The 17,279-nt window shown below is 56.5% G+C and overlaps 1 protein-coding gene across 1 annotated transcript; it reads left to right on the top strand.

Moving 5' to 3' along the window:
• The first annotated feature begins 3,103 nt into the window (after positions 1 to 3,103).
• ASB10 (ankyrin repeat and SOCS box containing 10) lies at positions 3,104 to 15,188 on the top strand. Its single transcript, XM_056857781.1, is given in 7 exon segments — positions 3,104 to 3,149; positions 3,152 to 3,316; positions 3,319 to 3,348; positions 6,906 to 7,173; positions 7,321 to 7,825; positions 10,622 to 10,735; positions 15,003 to 15,188. Coding segments are annotated over 7 exon segments (1,314 nt in total).
• The last annotated feature ends 2,091 nt before the right edge of the window (positions 15,189 to 17,279 follow it).

The raw sequence follows: 17,279 nt of genomic DNA, 5'->3' as shown, positions 1-17,279 counted from the left end.
GACAAGTTCCAGGCTCCCCCCGGCCTCACAGGGTCCAGCGTGTATGAATGCGCATCCAGGCCTGAGCTGGGGTGTGTGTGCCTGTGTGTGCACTCCCCCCACCCCGCCAGTGCTCTCTTTTGCCCTCCTGCTGCTGCTCGTGATCCAGGGTCAAGGTGGTAGAGGAGTCCTGGCAGCTTTCCTGCACCACCAAGGCTCGGGGTGTCTGCCCCCACAGCCAAAGGCTGGCCCCCTCCCGGGAGAGGCCAGAGCTGCTCAGCTCTCCAGCTGCATCTGGAGGGGGCACCAGAGGGAGAGAGGCCAGGCTGGGCCAGGAGGAGCCGTCTGCTGGCCTTGGGTGGCCCAGGGTTGGGCCTGAAGCCTCGGTTGGGGATTGACTGCTGAGATGCCAGACTGGGGCGGGGCTGCTTTCTTCTGCTCTGGGAGGCTAGCCAGCCCCACTGGCAGTGGGGCCAGGAGGGCTACTGCGAGGTGGGGTGGCGCAGGCTGCTTGCGGCTGCAAGATCCACATTTTGGCTGCAAGCTCCTGTCCGGAGAAGAGAAGGGGGCGGAGTCTTTGTGGGGCTGGGGGTGGACCTGCTTGGGGCCCCAGGGCAGTTCCAGATGCCTAGGAGCTAGCTCCGCCTAATCGGAAAGGACTCTTGGGGGGGGGAGGCGGCAGGGGCCCAGAGAGAGAGAGATGGGGGGGGCGTGGACAGGCGGAGAGGCAGGTGCCAAGAAAGAAACTGGGACAGTAGCCAGGAGGTGGGCATGGAGGTGCCCACTCTAGGTTGGAAGATTTGTGGGTGGGGCTGGGGAGGGTGTGGCCCTCCTTGGCGTATGGTACCATCAGCGTCTGCCCTCCAAAGCAGCTGCTTTCTCCAGGGGAACAGATCTATGTCACCTAGAGATCAGTTGTAATTCTCACCACCCTGTCCTGGCACCAGTGAGCCCCCCTTCGTGCCCAGAGCGGGAAGCTGCATAGGAGGGCTACAAAGGGACTTGGGACATTTCTGCTCACAGCTGTCCTACACGGAGGATTAGGGGCCCTCAATGGAGACAGGTGGGAGGGCAGAAAAGAGCCTGAAGGGAGGCCGTGGGCAGCAACGGCCCAGAAGAGGCTTTCCCAGCCCCCAGAAGCAAGGGCACCGGAGCTGCCTGGCAGAGGCAGGACGATCCCTGGAGCGCAAGGTGGTGGGGGGGTCGACACGCCCCACTTCATGCCTTTACAGACTGCATAAAAACACACAGTAGCATGTTATGAACGAGATCAAAATAAAATGGCCACACAGCATGAGGCAATGTGGAAAGAGCAGCAACGGCACCCAAGCAGCCCCCACCCAAAAGGTCTGCCTTGGTTTCCACAAGGCCGGGGGCCGCCAGGTGTGAGTTTGGCTTCTGCGGGCAGGAGGCAGGGGCAAATGTACGGAGGAGCCGGGAAGTCCTCTTGCTTCGGGCTTTCATTTCAAAAGAAAAGGCGCCAGAGGCACTTGGTCTTCGGAAGGGCTGTGCAGTTTGCCTGCAATTTCTACCACTGCCACGGGCAGTGGGGTCCCTCTTCGCCACTGGTGGGAGGTTTTGGGGCAGAGCCTGAGGAGGGCAGGGTTTGAGGAGGGGAGGGGCTTCAATGCTATAGAGTCCAATTGCCAAAGTGGCCATTTTCTCCAGGTGAACTGATCTCTATCGGCTGGAGAACAGTTATAATAGCAGGAGATCTCCAGCTAGTACCTGGAGGTTAGGAATAATAAACAGCACCACAGCTCAACCTTAATTAAAGACTATATTAGTAATCATCAAAATACATATCAAAATAAATATATCTCAAGGACCTTACATGACCTTTGCAGCGATAACACAAATATAACTAAAACATTTCCAACATGCCAGTATTATAAAGTCTGTGCTTTAAAGAAATAAGTCCAACGGTACCGGTTCCTTCACCGTGATAGTCCAGATAAGGTAAGTTCCACAATACGGTTTCTCCACCGTCGCTTCAAAGGAAAACGATAATAAAGACAATCCAGATAAGGTAAGTTACACAATATGGTTACTCCACCGTTGCTTCAAAGGAAAATAATAAAGACAAAACGACACTTCCGGATCTCGTGATCATTTCGCAGTAGCTTCTTCAGTTGTTCATTCATTCAGTCATATTTAATTCATGTGATAGTTCATGTACGGTACAGAAGACCTCTATGGAAAACCAAATTAAAGAGCAGTCCAATCTAGTTGGAAAGGGTCTGATCCTGCAGCCGCGGCAGGCCTGAGACCCAGGCCTGAGACCTCTGAAGACAGCCCTACCGGAGCTGAAGTTGGAACATAAGCGGAGCAGCGGGAGCTGCTGGCTGGTGAGTTATATTGTCAGGGAAACTTCCCTTCTCTCGCTCTCTCTTCCCTTTGCCCCCTCATCCAAGCCAGACGGCAGGAGCCGTGCGCTCTGCCGCACAGACCTCCCTCCCCCAATGAGAGGAAGGAAGATGGAGCCTTTCTATCTAGAGAAGTAGCAAGATAGATTAGGCTAGCGGACTTGTATTGTCTCTTTCCCATCCAAAGTGTATTTCACCAATAAATGAGTTTAGTTTTGATTAGAAACAAAAGCTGCTTCCCTTTTGATTTCTCACTCGCATGCACACGTGGGCTTTCGCTGTTTGCTAAGCTTAAAAAGCCCTCTGCTAACGGATCAGAAAGTATCAGAACCAAGTGAAATTGTTCAACAAGCCCTGCCGCTGAACCCCTGGCAGACACAAAACCCCTGGCTGTGGGGCCCCGCTCTGGGAGGAAAGCCCTTTGGCATGCCTGGGTGCTCTCTGGGCTTCTGAGGGTCCCGCCCAAGCCAGACACGAAGCCCCACCTGCATCAAGGACGGAAATAGATTTGGGGAGCTGATGAGCGGCAGGTAGGCAGGCAGGCAGGCGAGAGGCAGACACCGACACCCTGCCGCTGCCAAGGGCTCGGTTGATAAGGGCGGAGGCGGGCCAGCGTGGGCTCCACGGGCAGGCGCCCACCCACCCACCGGCCCCTCGCTCAAGGTCAGCGGCGGCAGGCGCGGCTGGCGGGGAGCTGCTCGGCGGAGGAGAGCAGCGCTCCGGCCCAGGCTTTCCTCCTCCTCCGAGCCCTCCCCGCAATGTGCCTTGGGGGCCGGGGAGGGGCGTGCTGGGAGCGGGGCCAGAAGGCCGGGGCCTGGCAGGGCCCGCCCAGAGCTGCAGCGGCCGCAAAGAGCCGCTGGAGTGCCGAGACGGGGGGCTCCAGAGCGCCCTGTACACAGGGGGCTCGCAACAGGTGCGGCGGCCCTTCGCGGAGCCAGCCCAAGCCAACCTCGTCCTTCTGGCCAAGAGCCGGGGGACCTGCGCTGGGCCAGCCAGAAATGGGGTCAGGACTGGCGCGGGGAGAGGAGGCGCCGGCAGCGTCTTGCACGCGGACTCGTGGAGGCTGAAGAAGCGAGCGGGGGTGGCCTGAGGCCGGCTGGCAGGGCGGCGGCTGGGGGGGGGGGGGGTGCAGCCGCCCTCAGGCCAGCGGCTGCGAAGGTGGCCGGAGCGGAGGGGGGATGCGCTGGCTTTGCCAGCCGGCAGGAAACTTGGCCCGGGAGCACAAAGGAGTCACGGCGGCGAGGCCCTTCTGGAGGAGGAGAGCCCCGCTGTCCTCCCAGTGCCCCCGTGGCCAGCCAGTTGCCCCGGAGGGCCAATCAACAGGGCACCGCAGCCGAGGCCTCCCCTGGATGTCTCCTCCTGGCCCCAGGCTTCAGAGGGTTGCGGCCTCTCGCTCGCCATGGCTAGTAGCCATGGAGGGAACCTAGTGCCCGCTTTTAAAGCCCTAGGTGCTATCTCCTCTGGCAGTGAGTTCCATAGTTTAATGACTTGTTGAGTAAAGGAGGGCTTCCCGTTCTCTGTCCTGAATCTGGAGCCCCTACATGTTCCCTGGGTGCCCCCAACTTTGAGTATTACATGAGTAGCAAAAAAAAGGCTCTCCTGTCCACTCACCCTGCTCCAGACATAATTGTATAAATGACTACCATGTTCCCTCTTAGTCGTCTCCCCCCCCCCAACGAAAGCCCACAACCCTCCAGCCTTTCCTCACAGGGAAGGGGCTCCTACATAAGGACACCGAAAGAGCCCTGCTGGGTTAAACCAGGGATGGTCAGTCTAGTCCAGGGGTGGGGAACGTCAGGCCCGGGGGCCGTATAAGGCCCACGAAATCATTTGGTCTGGCCCTTTGTGGGTCCTGGCAGATCTCTAGCTCAGAAGGATCTAAGACTGGCAATCTGCCCCCTCCCGCAGACAGGAATAGCCTCTATTCAAGGCGGATTAGAGTTTGTTTTGCCGAGAAAAGGGATCTTATTTCCCCCTTGCAGAAGAGTCGTTAGCTATGGAGCTGCTAGGACCGCCCAAGAAACTGTGTTAACCCTTTCCCACCCGGGCTGTGGAGAAACATATTCCCTTTGTACTGCAAGAGGGCTGGGGGCGGAAGTGGCAACAATAGAGGGGTTAAAGGGGGCAGGGCCACAATGTGTGGGGGCGAGTTCTGAGTTGATAATTTTGTATGGCCCACTAATGATGTTATAAATATCCAAATGGCCCTTGGCAGAAAAAAGGTTCCCCACCCCTGGTCTAGTCCATCTCAGACAGGGGCCCAGCCACTTCCTCCGTAGGGCCAAACAAACAGGGCACAGAGGCCGAGGCCTTCCCCTAATGCTGCCTCCTGGCACTGGGATCCAGAGGCTGACTGCCTCCAAACATGGAGGCTCCCTTCGGTCACCCAGCTAGCAGCCATCAATTGAACTATCCTGCAGGAACGTATGTAACTCCCTTTCAAAGACATTTATGCCCAGGGCCATCACTACCTCCTCTGGCAGTTAATTCCACATTTTAATCACTTGTTCAGCAAAGAAGGGCTTACTTTGGCTCTCTGAGTTCTCGTATTTGGGGAGCCAAAGGAAAGGCTTGGCTGGCGGTCTCTGGTATTTCTTTGGACTCCTTTGCCAGTTCACACTACCTGATGTTGGTGGCTGCTGTGAGGGAGCCCTGGCTCCTTGGAGCCCTGCCCACCCTGGTTGGTGAAAGCCGGCTGGAATGTGGCCGAAGGCTCCTTGAGGGAGATTATTAATCTCTCTCTCTCTTTCAGGTTTTTTTCCTTAGCCTTTTTTGGAGAAACCTGCTTTAGGTAAACAGGAACTAGCGCAGTACCACCCGGTATCAAACCTTCCTTTTCTGGGGAAGGTAACAGAGAGAGCAGTTGCTCTCTGGATGAAACATCGGCACTTGATCCATCCCAGTCTGGCTTCAGGCCAGCCTTTGGGGCCGAGGGGGTCCTCAGTGGCCCCCTCCTGGACGATCTCCGGATCCCTCTTGATAAGAAGGGCGGGTCAGCAGTGGTGCTTTGAATGGATCGGTCAGCGGCGTTTGATACGGTTGACCATTCCAATCCATCCTGGCCAGCCGCCTGGCCTCCCTGGCAACGGGTGGCACTGCCCTTCCCGGCCCTGGCCTGCCTCCTCCCTTCAGGGAGGCAGTCAGACCTTGGCCATCGGGGATGAGCGTTCGATCAGGCAACCCCTGGCTGGTAGGGTTCCTCAGGGGTCAATTCTATCCCAGATGTTATTTAATATCTGTTGGAATTTGGGCTCTCCCTGTGTCACTTGCCTCCACACTCAAAGGGGGGGAACTGACCAGATAGTCAGATAGATAGATGGGAGGTTGTTAGCAGTTGCACCTCTCCCCTCATTTCATGCCCTTTGATATTTAGAGCTATATTGTCAGGGACAATATCCTCTTCTCTCTCTCTTCCCTTTCACCCTTCTTCGATGCAAGTCGCATAACTAGAGATTACCTCCCCCTGTCCTGTCTATCTATCTGACTCTGTGGTCAGTCCCCCCTCTCAATGTGCAGGCAAGTGACACCGTCCTAGAAGGGCAGATTTTCCAACACAAGCCCCCCCCTTCCCTTCCCCGCATGTCCTCCCTGCTGCTCCCCCTTGAAACAGGCCCCATCTGTTTGTCACAAGACAGGTGCCCAAGAATAGCACCGGCTGCAACTGGACTCCTGGGCTGCAGCGGCAGGCCCTCCCCCCCCTCCGTCCCTCCCTACACTTGCAGGGCTTCTGCTCCCTGAGATTCCCACTCCCCCCCACACCAGCCCCCTTCATGGAGCCCATCGTGACTGCCAAGGCAGAAGGCCCCGCTCAGGCTTTCTGGCAAGCCCTCCTGGAGGGAGACGGGTGCACCATCCTCTGCCTCCTCGGAGACCCCGAGAGCGGGGTGAGCCCCAACTCCGTCTTTGACACCAGCAACCTGGACGAGTGGAAGGACTACCGCTTCAATTTTCGCTGGCTGAGTGGGTCAGGAGCGGGGAGAGCCGAGGGTGGGCGACCCAGGAGGAGGGGAGCGCAAGGGCTGGCCTCTGGCCCAGGCCCAGGATGAGGGAGGGAAGCTCCCGGGACCGCTGGGGAGGGGCCTCCCAGAAGGAGGGAGAGCCTGAGGTGGGGGAGGGGGCTGCTGCTGCAGGTGTTGGTGGGGACCCCTCTCTATTTATGCAGGCCCGAGGTCCTAGGACACTTGGGGGCAGGAGCTGTGGTTCGATGGCGGAGCCTCCACTTGGCATGCAGAAGGTCCCAAGTTCAATCCCTGGCAGCATCTCCCATTAAAAAAGGACCAGGCAGTAGGTGAGGGAAAAGGCCTTTCTTTGCCTGAGACCCTGGAGAGCCGCTGCCGGTCTGAGTAGAAGAAGTGTGACCCACTGAATCAGTGGGCTGATTCAGCAGAAGGCAGCTTCCAGCTCTGTGACCCGGGGTGTCCCTACACCTACAGCATGCGCAGAGTGCCGTATCTCCCTGCATTAGTCCAGGCCCATCGGCCCACTGACTGCCCGAAGGGTGCGACGCGGCCCCGGCTCTTCCTGCCCCCTGGCCTCACGTGCGGGCAATCTCCCTTGCAGGGCTCTGGTCACTGACCTACGAGCAAGAGCTCACCACCCCGCTGCACATCACAGCGAGCCGTGGCTTTGTGGACTGCCTGCGCCACCTGCTGCTGCGGGGGGCAGACGTGGACCTGGCCCCCGGGGGCCAGACTGCGCTGCACGTGGCCTCCACCGCAGCCAGGACAGACTGCCTCCGGCTCCTCCTCTCCTTTGGTGCTGACCCCGAGGCCGTCTCTGAAGATGGGCTGAGGCCGCTGCACCTGTGCCAGAGCCCAGAGTCCCTGCAGTGAGTGCTCTCCCCCCACCCCCACCCCGCCTCACCATTCACCACCAGCCAGGCCCCCCCGCCCAGGGGCTGCATCGATGGCCGTTCCAGGGGCGGGCATGGGCCCTGGCCTGGCCACCCTTGAAGACTGTTCTGCCCTCCTCGCAGGTGTGCTCGGCTCCTGCTGTGCCACGGGGCCACGGTCAATAGCACCACTGAGGAGGAGGAGGAGACCCCCCTTCACAGGGCTGCTCGACTGGGCCTGGCGGAACATGTCCGGCTCTTCCTGAGCTACGGGGCCAGCCTGGAGGCCAGGAACGCGGAGGGGCAGACGCCACTGAACGCCGCCTGCGCCCAGCCTCACCCTCCCCAGGCCACAGAGGACTACTTCAAAGTGTGCCAGCAGCTGGTGGCCGTGGGCGCCCAGGTGAACACCGCTGACCACGACCGCCAGCGCCCGCTCCACCAGGCCTGCAAGAATGCCAACCCCCGCGTGGTGGAGCTGCTCCTGGCCCACGGCGCCAATGTCAACATCATGAGCTACAGCGGCAACATGGCTATGCACAACATCCTGCAAGTGGCAGCCTACAAGACGGACCACCATCCAGAGCAGGTGGTGCGCGACCTGCTCAACCACGGGGCGGTGCGGATCTGGCCGGGAGCCCTTCTTAAGGTGTGGCCGATAGAAGGGGGGGCATCCTTGGAGGGGCATCCTGGGTGGAGGGGGCCATGGCTGCTGGATGGCAGAGAGCGAGAGAGCGGGAAGGCCCTCTGTGGACCCTGCACCCCAACAGAATTGTCCCCCCAGCCCCAGTAGCCTTTTCTTGGAAGCAGCTGGCCCCCTTCCAGCACCGTGAGCCTTCAGGGCCTGCTTCCCCCGGGGGTCGTTGACATCAGTCCCCCTGGCATGCATTCCTGTTCTTCATGAACGGGGTGAACGGCGGCACCCGCCTTCTGCCCGAGGACTGCTTACATGCTGGAAAACTGGAAATTCAGCCAGGGTGGGCTGCCCACTAGGTGGGGAATTACCATTGTTCTGCAGACTCCAGAGATTAGCTCCCCTGGAGTAAGTGGCAACTTTGAGAAAGGACTCTGTGGAATCACAGAGCCATCAAGCACCCTCCCTCTCCCAAGCTCTGCCCCCAAATCTCCAGGACTTTCCCACACTAGAGCTGGCAACCCTATGTGTGTGAGTAGAACCACACTGAGGCTGAGGTCTTCTCCCTTCAGGAGCTCAGGCTGTTTGGGACAAAGGATGTGGTTGCAGGAATGGAACGCAAGACGGTGAGCCTTTACAGGAGGCAGTCAAGGCCGTTCGGCAATACTTCCTGACCCACCCCAGCTCCTCTGGCTTTACGGCCTGCTCAGTCTCTGCACCTCCTTGGGAGGTGGGGTCTCTTGCTACAGCCCCCCCATCTCTGGGGTTCCACGGCCCAGTCTCCTCCTCCTCCATGGCTCGGTGACAGTTCTGCTGGTGCCAAGGTCTTGGATAAGGGTTATCCCTTTGGCCAGGAATGGCCACGTCCCGGTGCTGTCTCTCCCTGAGAGCAGGGTGGAGGGGGCACCGGCGTCCCCTGAGAGGCTGCCCATGCCCAGCATGGCAACGGGGTCTCTCTTTCTCGGGCAGAGCCACAGACACCCCCCCCCACCCCCGTGTGCTGTGGCCCCATCCGCATGTGAAAGGTTAGCCATCAAATACACACCTGAAGAGGCTGCTTTCTTCAGTGATGAAAATTATTTCAGTAGACCGGGGTATCTATTCTAGGGAGGAGTCTGGAACCAAAGCTTTTGCCACAAATAATTAATATCCAGTCCAGACTTGGCTGATTGCTCTCCCTGTGGGGGAAATACAGGGAAACCAGCAAGGAGGACTCCAAGCGATGTCCATCTTGTAAGGAGGGGCTCCGGGGGGCTCAGTGGCAGAGCATCCGCTTGGCAGGTGGAGGGCACCACACTGGAAACCCCCCACAGCACACACACCCCAGTGTTTCCCGTTCAATGGATTGGGCAGTGGGTGATGGGGACGGCCTTTCTCCTCCCAAGACCCCCGCAGAGCCCCTACTGGCCCTGAGGTGGAGCAGAGGGGAGACCAGCTGGCGAAGGCCTTCCGGCCTTGGCCAGCCCCCAGGTGGGTGGGTGGGCTGCTACCGTCCAAGAGGCCAGGCCAGAGGAGCTGGAGACTCAGCCCCGGGCCGGGAGAGTTGGAGGGAGGACCTGGGGAGGAGGGGCCAGGGGGGCTGGAAAGGGTTTTCTCCTCCTGAGCAGGCCCACAAAGGGGAAGCAGGAGTGCCGCCTGGGGGGCAGGAGCGGGAAGGAAGGTGCATTCGGCAGGGCAGCCGCTGACTCTGTAGGGCACCGGCTGGCATCAAAAAGCAGCAGGTCAGCTTCAAAGGTGCCACTATTTGGGGGAGGGGAGGCTTCCTAGTGCAGTGGCATGGGCACAGCAGCCACTTGCCACGTGCCTGTTTTAAACACATTCGCACACCCACCCCTTGAGGGCAGTGGTGCCATGGGGCAGAGAGGGGCCACGGCTCAGCGGAAGAGCCCCCCCCTCGGCACGCTCAACCCCCCCCCCCAGCAGCATCTCTAGTTAAAAACAACAGGCAGGAGATGACGTGAAGGACCCTCCGCCTGAGACCCTGGAGAGCCACGGCCTGTCTGAGCAGGCCGTTCTGGCCTGGAGGGGCTGAGGGGAGTCAGGCTCAGGAGAAGGCTGGATTCCCCCCCCCCCCCCGCATGGCCAGGGAGCCATATGTTGGCTTGGAAGGGTTCTCCATCTATAACTGACCACCTCACCTCCACCAGGGGGGGCAGGAAGGGGGGCAGGTGTGGGCAGAGTCTGGGACTTCTTAGTTTTAAAAATAGATGGTTGAGGTAGGACATGATAGAGGTCTGTACAGGGTAGAGAAAGTGGGCGGAGGGAGCCTTTTCCCTCCATCTTTCATAATACTAGAGCTTAGGGGCACCCGTCGAAGTGGATGGGCAATAGAGTCAAGTCAGACACAAGGAGATCCCTTCATGAGCAATTAAACTGTGGAATCCACTGCCAGTGGACGTTGTGACGGCCACGAGCATAGATGGCTTTAAAAAGAGCTTTGAGGGGTTTGTCCATCAACAGCTGCTAGCCAGGAGGAGTTGAGCACCCACATTCAGAGGCAGTAAGCCTCCTAAACCCGGTGCTCAGAGAGGCAACAACAGGGGACGGCCTCGGCCTCTGTAGGCCCTTCCTGCATTGGCCTCTGTGAGGAGGCGGGTGCCGGATTCAATAGACCGCCACTCTGATCCAGCAGGGCTCCTCTCGTGCTGATGTGTTCAGGCCCAACAGGAGAGCTGACCCCACCTTGGGCAGCTGGTCCTTATGCTGGCCCCGTCCTCTGTCTCTGAGAGGAGGCTGGCCGGGCTTTTCTGTGGTGTGGACCCTGTGCGGAGTCCGGCAGCCCCCCTCTTTCTCTGCTTCCCTCCGGCACAGGTGCTTCGCCATTGCTGTGCTTCCCCGCGCACCATCGAGGCCCTGGTCAACACTTATGAGCACGTCCGTGTCACGGAGGAGTGGGCGGAGGCTGTCCCCACGGAACTTGTGCAGGTGAGCCTGGGACTCTGGGCCTGCTCCAGAGGCAGCCCGCTCAGTGGGAGGGTAGTTGAAGTCTGGCAGTAGGGCAGCGTTCTTCCCTTTGACCCCCTCCCTTATTTGCCTCTCCATCTCAAGATCTGCCTCCTTGATCTGATCAGTGGGGCAATAGTGCACCCCCATTTCTAAGGAACCCTTCATTCCTTGGGGGAGTTTCTTCCCCTGATGTTTTCTGGCTTATTCGACTCGATGCCCTCTTTGGTAGACAGAGCCCCCCCCCCCCGTCCGACATGTCTTTTCCTGTTTTGTCCAGACAGCTGCTAGCCGGGGAGAGCAGCAGCACCCCTTTGGCTTCCCCCACTCCACCGGGCTTCTGGAATTCCCTCTTTGTCTGCCTCGTCATTCAGCACCAACGGCTGCAGCTCTCCCATCTTGTGGCCCAGAGACTTCTAGCACTGGTGCGCAGCAGCCTGGGCCTCCTCCCCTCCTCCAAGTAGCCCTGCCTCCCTCAGCCCTCTGGTTTCCTTACATGGACCCCCTTTACTGACCATCTCTCATTTTCAAGTTCTAGCCCCCTCTAATCAGAGATCCTCTCCTGCATCCTGCTAGAGGACCCTAACCCTAAACAATGTTAAAGGCTTCGCCTTTGCAAAACTGTTTAGCAGCAGGATTTCTCAACTAAAGGTAGCAGAGTGTGTGAACAAGATTTTGGGGTATGGGTGGACCATAAGTTAAATATGAGTATCCAGTGTGATGCAGCGACAGAAAAGGCTAATGTGATCTTGGGGTGTATCAACAGAGGCATGGAATAAGAAGATAAAAAAGAACAACAAGAGGCATAACATCCAGATCGCAAGATGTCATAGTTCCCCTGTACACTGCATTGGTCAGGCCGCACCTGGAGCCCTGTGTGCAGTTCTGGAGGCCCCACTTCAAAAAGGATGTGGACAGAATAGTGCGGGCGCAAAGGAGAGCGACGAGTATGATCAGGGGCCTGGAGACCAAGAAGCCCTGCGAGGAAAGGCTGAGAAGGAATTGGGAATGTTCAGTCTGGAGAAGAGGAGGTTGAGGGCAGTGGGGGGGACGGGACAGGATTGCTCCCTTTAGGAATTTGAAAGGCTGTCACTTAGAGGAGGGCAGCAGAAAATAGCAGCAGAAAATTGCTGTTGGCAGCAGAAAATAGGACCCGCAATAATAGGTTTAATTACTGGTGGAAAGGTACTGGCTGGATATTAGGAATTTATTTTTAACAGTAAGAGTTATTCAACAGTGGAATCGGCTGGACGAACATTTTTCAGGGATGCTCTAGGCTGATCCTGCATTGAGCAGGGGGTTGAACTAGATGGGCCCTTCCAACTCTATGACTCTAAGGTAATGTACAACCTTTATGTCACCTGATCTTCTTCTGAGACTTCCATCCAGAGGAATCTGATTTGCTTGTCACAGAAGTGCATATTTATAGGGGGAAAATACCAATTTTCTCTTTCTCTAAATCTGATCTATTATAATCATATGGTCATATCTAGATACCTGATGGGTTCGTAGCTAAATATGAGATAATCAACATAAGTGTCAATGAGCCAGTCAGCATGTGTATATGAGTGACATCTAATATAACAAGATAAGAAGCCCAATCTCAACTGTTAACCTCTATTAAAAAGCAATTAGAAGAAGAGTTAGATTTTATACTCTACTTTTCAGGAGACTCAAAGACGCTTACAATCACGATACCCTCCTCTCCCCATAACAGGCACCTTGTGAGGCAGGTGGGGCTGAGAGAGTTCTGAGAGAACTGTGACTGGCCCCAGGTCACCCAGCAGGCTTCATGTGGAGGAGTGGGGAAACCAACCTGGTTCTCCAGATTAGAGTCCCCTGCTCTTAACCATTACACCATGTTGACGCTCAGTTAATCTAACTTTTTGTTAACTGTTTCAACTAATTGTCCAAGATTAAAGTAGCTCTAAGCAACAGCGTTCATTGACAGTTGAAAAGTGTCTGAACTCTTGGTGAATTTGCAAACTCAGCAAGAAAAGAGTAGTGATATCATTGCTCCGGCCACATTACCACACCATCCCTTTGGGAGGAGTCATTTCCAAACCAGGAGGCTCAATGGCTCCTGTTTGTTTAACAGCTGCTCAGCCACCTTTTTGATATTAATTACCTGCAGCCAGGTTCCCTTGCAGTTCCCGTGAGGCCTGTCTCTTTTGGAAAGGTTCAGCTTGTCCCAGAAAGTCTCTCAGTGCCCCCCTGTGGACAAGAACAGTCCAGGAGACATCGTAGGCTTAAACTTTCAAAAGGCTCTTAATGAACTCCCTCCCCAAAGGCTCCTGAGGAAATCTAACGACCAGGGAGTCAGAGGAGGAGCGTTCTCATACATTAGGGACTAATTAACCAACAGGAAGCAGCAAGGGGGAATAAATGGGCCCTTTTTGCAATGGAGGGAAGTGAGAAGAGGGGTCCCAGAGGGATAGGGATGGGCCCCAGGGCTCTTCTGTCCCCGTTGCCTGCCACTGAGTCAGGGGCCCTTCGTGAACGGCACATGTGGTGTCAGGAGTTGTGTGGCAGTTGTCCGCGGAGAGGCTTTTGCCTTCTACAGACTCTCCATCTGCAGAGTATTGCTGGTGTTGATTATGCATTGCTTATGCCGGGTAGTAGGGATAGATTGGGTGTCCTCTTCATTTAATAGAATCTTAGAAACATAGAGTTGGAAGGGATCTCCAGGGTCATCTAGTCCAACCCCCTGCACAATGCAGGAAGTCCACAATTACCTCCCCCCCACAAACACCCAGTGACCCCTCCATGCCCAGAAGATAGCTCCCCCCCCCAAAAAAAAAACCCTCCAGGATCCCTGGGCAATCTGGCCTGGAGGAAATAGCTTCCTGACCCCAAAGTGGCAATTGGTATTTCCCTGGGCATGTAAGAAAGGGCCACGAGAGCCAAACACTGATGCGACCCTTCCCGCCCTCCCGCTCATCATCTGCCTAAGGTCAAAGAACCAGCATTGCTGTCAGATGGCCATCTAGCCTCTGCTTAAAAATCTGCAAAGAAGAAGAGCCCACCACCTCCCAAGGAAGCCTCTTCCACTGAGGAACCACTCTGTCAGGAAGTTCTTCCTAATGCTTAGCCGGACACTCTTCAGATTTAATTTCAACCCATTGGTTCTGGTCCAACCTTCTGAGGCAACAGAAAACAACTCGGCACCATCCTCTATATGACAGCCCTTCAAGTACTTGAAGATGGTTATCATATCACCTCTAATCATCTCCTCTCCAGGGTAAACATACCAAGCACCAGCATGTCTACATCCTTCTTAAATTGTGGTGCCCAGAACTGAACACAGTACTCTAGGTGAGGTCTAACCCGAGCAGAGTAAAGCGATACCATCACTTTGTGTGATCTGGACACTAGGCTTCTGTTGATGCAGCCCAGAAGACTTTGTGAGCTGTCCTGTGCCCTGCCTTGGCCAGGGAGAGTGGGATAGAAATTTGAAAAATAAATAAACACATAAATTGCATTTGCCTTTTTACTACCGCATCACACTGCTGACTCGTGTTCAGTGTTTGGTGTGCTAAGACCCCAAGATCCTTTTTTGCACACACTACTGCCAAGACAAGTCTCACCTCAAACACACGTACCCCGCACCATTTTTAAACGGCCAAATTCTTCTGTAAAAGTGTGCTGGTGACCATGGGTCAAACCCATGCCCCACCCACCCCATGTGTAGTTGGTCCCAGGTGAATGGGCAGTAGCATGGTGAATAAGGCCCAGTGTCCATAGGTGTAAAATGATACTCACCGGGAGAAGGGCAACTTGCCGGAATGAGCTTTCTATCCCTGCCCTGACCTCCTGGCACTTGTGGGCATCTGGGCAGGTCGACAAGGAGGAGTCTCAGGAGGAGGTGGGAGGAGGCCCCTTGGAGGAAGAGAGCCCTGCCAGCAAGAGCATTTCCTGTGCTACGGAGCGTCTTCCCTCCGAGAGCAAGGAGCTTGTGGAATCCCCTGCCACTGTAAATACTGTGATTGGCCACGAATTCAGCTGGCTTCACCGTGTATGGAGAACACCACTGGCTCTTGGCCACGATGATGGAATGGACCCCCCTCCCACACAGGAAGCCTGCATGCATCCCTGGGGAGGCTTCAGCCTCCGGGCCACTCTTGTTGGGGTTGCCAGTTTGGCCACCTCAGGCAATAGGCTGCCGTGCTAGCAGGGCCACGGGTTTGGCCCCAACTGGCGGCTCTTGTGCTTGGGGAGCTCACAGTGAGTGCACTCTTTTCTCTTGCAGAAGCACCCCCGGTTTTTCCAGTCACTCTTCTCCCTGGGCCACAGGCCCCGATCCCTGCAGCACCTGGCTCGGTGTGCCCTGCGGAGCTACCTCGAAGGGCGCCTTCTCCAGACCCTGCCTGAGCTGGGCCTGCCCCTCCCCCTCCAGCAGTTCCTGCTGCTCCGCTTCGAGGATGTGCTGTACTAGGGCCAAGCTGAAGACGCTCCCTTGCCCCACATATATATCCCCACTTATTCTCCCTCGAGGGCTGGGCAAGGCCTCTCTGCCTCTGGCACTGTGAGCAGCGGCTGTGCCAGGCACATATCTCCCCCATCCCTCACCTCTGTTTTGCACAAGCTAGACCAGTGGTGGCGAACCTATGGCATACGTGCCAGAGGGGACACTCAGAGCCCTCTCTGTGGGCACGCGTGCCGTTGCCCCAGCACAGAGTTTGCCTGAGTTTGTTACTAAAAAGCCAGAGGGATGCGGGACCGGGCTGCCTCCCCCTCTCCATGCGTGCCTGAGGGCATTTCTCACATCAGTCACCCCTCTGCCCAGCAGCCCAATGGGAGCACTTCCTCTCTCCCCTGACATATGCGGCAGGGTGGCTCACATGCGGCGTGAGGGCACGGAGGGCAGCCTGTTGAGTCTGAGGCGAAGGGGATTCCAGTGGTGGGGTTGGAGAGGAGCTAGGTTGGAGGGGAGCATAGCATGGCATAGCTGGAGGGGAGCAGAGCGCTCGGGCCACAGCGCTGGCTTTGCAGCGCCTCCCACCTTTCAGTGAAATCCCTTACTAAAAGAGGGACACCCACTTACCCATCATGTAATTAACCTGTGGAACTCCTTGCCACATGATGTGGTGATAGCATCTAGCCTAGATGCCTTTAAGAGGGGATAACCTCAGTATTCAGGTTAAATTGCCATGTTGGCACTTTGCGGTAAATAAGTGGGTTTGGGGTTGCAGTTTGGGCACTCGGTCTCTAAAAGGTTCGCCATCACTGAGCTAGACACATCCCCCCCCCATTTATTCTGCCTTTCGCTCCATGGATGGTGAGCAAGCTGGTCACACACACACACCCTGCTGCCCCAAACCTGACAGTGGCGGTATGATTGTGGGGCTCTAACCAGAGGAGCTGCCTTTTCCTCCTGCCCACCTCAGCTCACTTGCCCATGACAACCTCCTGCTGTGAGCGGCTGGGGCAAGTGGCCCGGGCACATGAGTTGCCCCCACAGCAGCAGCCGCTTCCACGGGAGGGCTCCACTGCTTAACATGCAAGAAGGAAATGGGTGGCCCCGGGCAGGCCCTGAGCAAAGCCCCAATGACCCTTTGGAGGCCAGCCATTGGCCGGGAAGAAGAGAGGCCAATGAAGCCAGCAGCCAGGCAGACTCCAGACAGCACCTTGGCTTGCGTGGGGGTGCACTGGGATCATGTGGGAATGCCAGGCACCCCCACTTCGAGTACTATACTCCAAGGCCCTGGCTCCCACCTAGCCTGGCAGCAGTCAAGCAAAGTGCAAGACCTTGAGGACTCGGCGTTGGGAACTGTTTGGATTGCTGTACATTGCATTGATTTTTACTGCTGGTATATGTGTTGTTGCCCTGACCTGGATGGCCCAGGCTGGCCTGATCTCGTCAGATCTCAGAAGCTAAGCAGGGTCAGCCCTGGTTAGTATTTGGATGGGAGACCACCAAGGAATAGCAGGGTTGCTGTGCAGAGGAAGGCACTGGCAAACCACCTCTGTTAGTCTCTTGCAATAACCCCCCCCCCCAAAAAAAGGGGTTGCCATAAGTCGGCTGCGACTTGGCGGCACTTTACACACACATATGTGTTGTTGCGGTGTTCAGTATTGTTATGCTGCTATTGTTATGGCCAATTGTTAAAAACAATAAAATTCTGATTAGCAAAGCATCACCCATCGGATATGATTGGGGAGGGGCAGAACCCACAAGGGGCCCCACTCGGAAGTAGAGCCAAATGCTGTTCCTGCACCAGGCCCCCACTGGAGTCTTTGGGAGGGCTGGAAAGGCCTTTCCCCCTCCTTGTCTGCCAGCCATGCGGCTGGGCCAGGAGATCAGCGGTCAGGGGCAGTAAAGACTGAAGAACCCCTCAGGCCTTCTTGTGCTTGTATGGAGGAAGTTGGACTCCTACATTCTGCACTTGAGATTTGCACCCAATGCCAGGATAGCCCAGCCTGAAATTCTCCAGTCTTTCACCACAAAGCCGTCCCCTCGAGGTCTGAGCCTTCAAGTAGGGTTGTGCAAAAATAAATAAATAAATAAATAAAAATTTCAGTACAT

Source organism: Euleptes europaea, chromosome 11, assembly GCF_029931775.1.
Source record: "Euleptes europaea isolate rEulEur1 chromosome 11, rEulEur1.hap1, whole genome shotgun sequence".
Taxonomy (NCBI): Eukaryota; Metazoa; Chordata; class Lepidosauria; order Squamata; family Sphaerodactylidae; genus Euleptes; species Euleptes europaea.
This window is presented reverse-complemented; position numbering and strand designations above follow the sequence as displayed.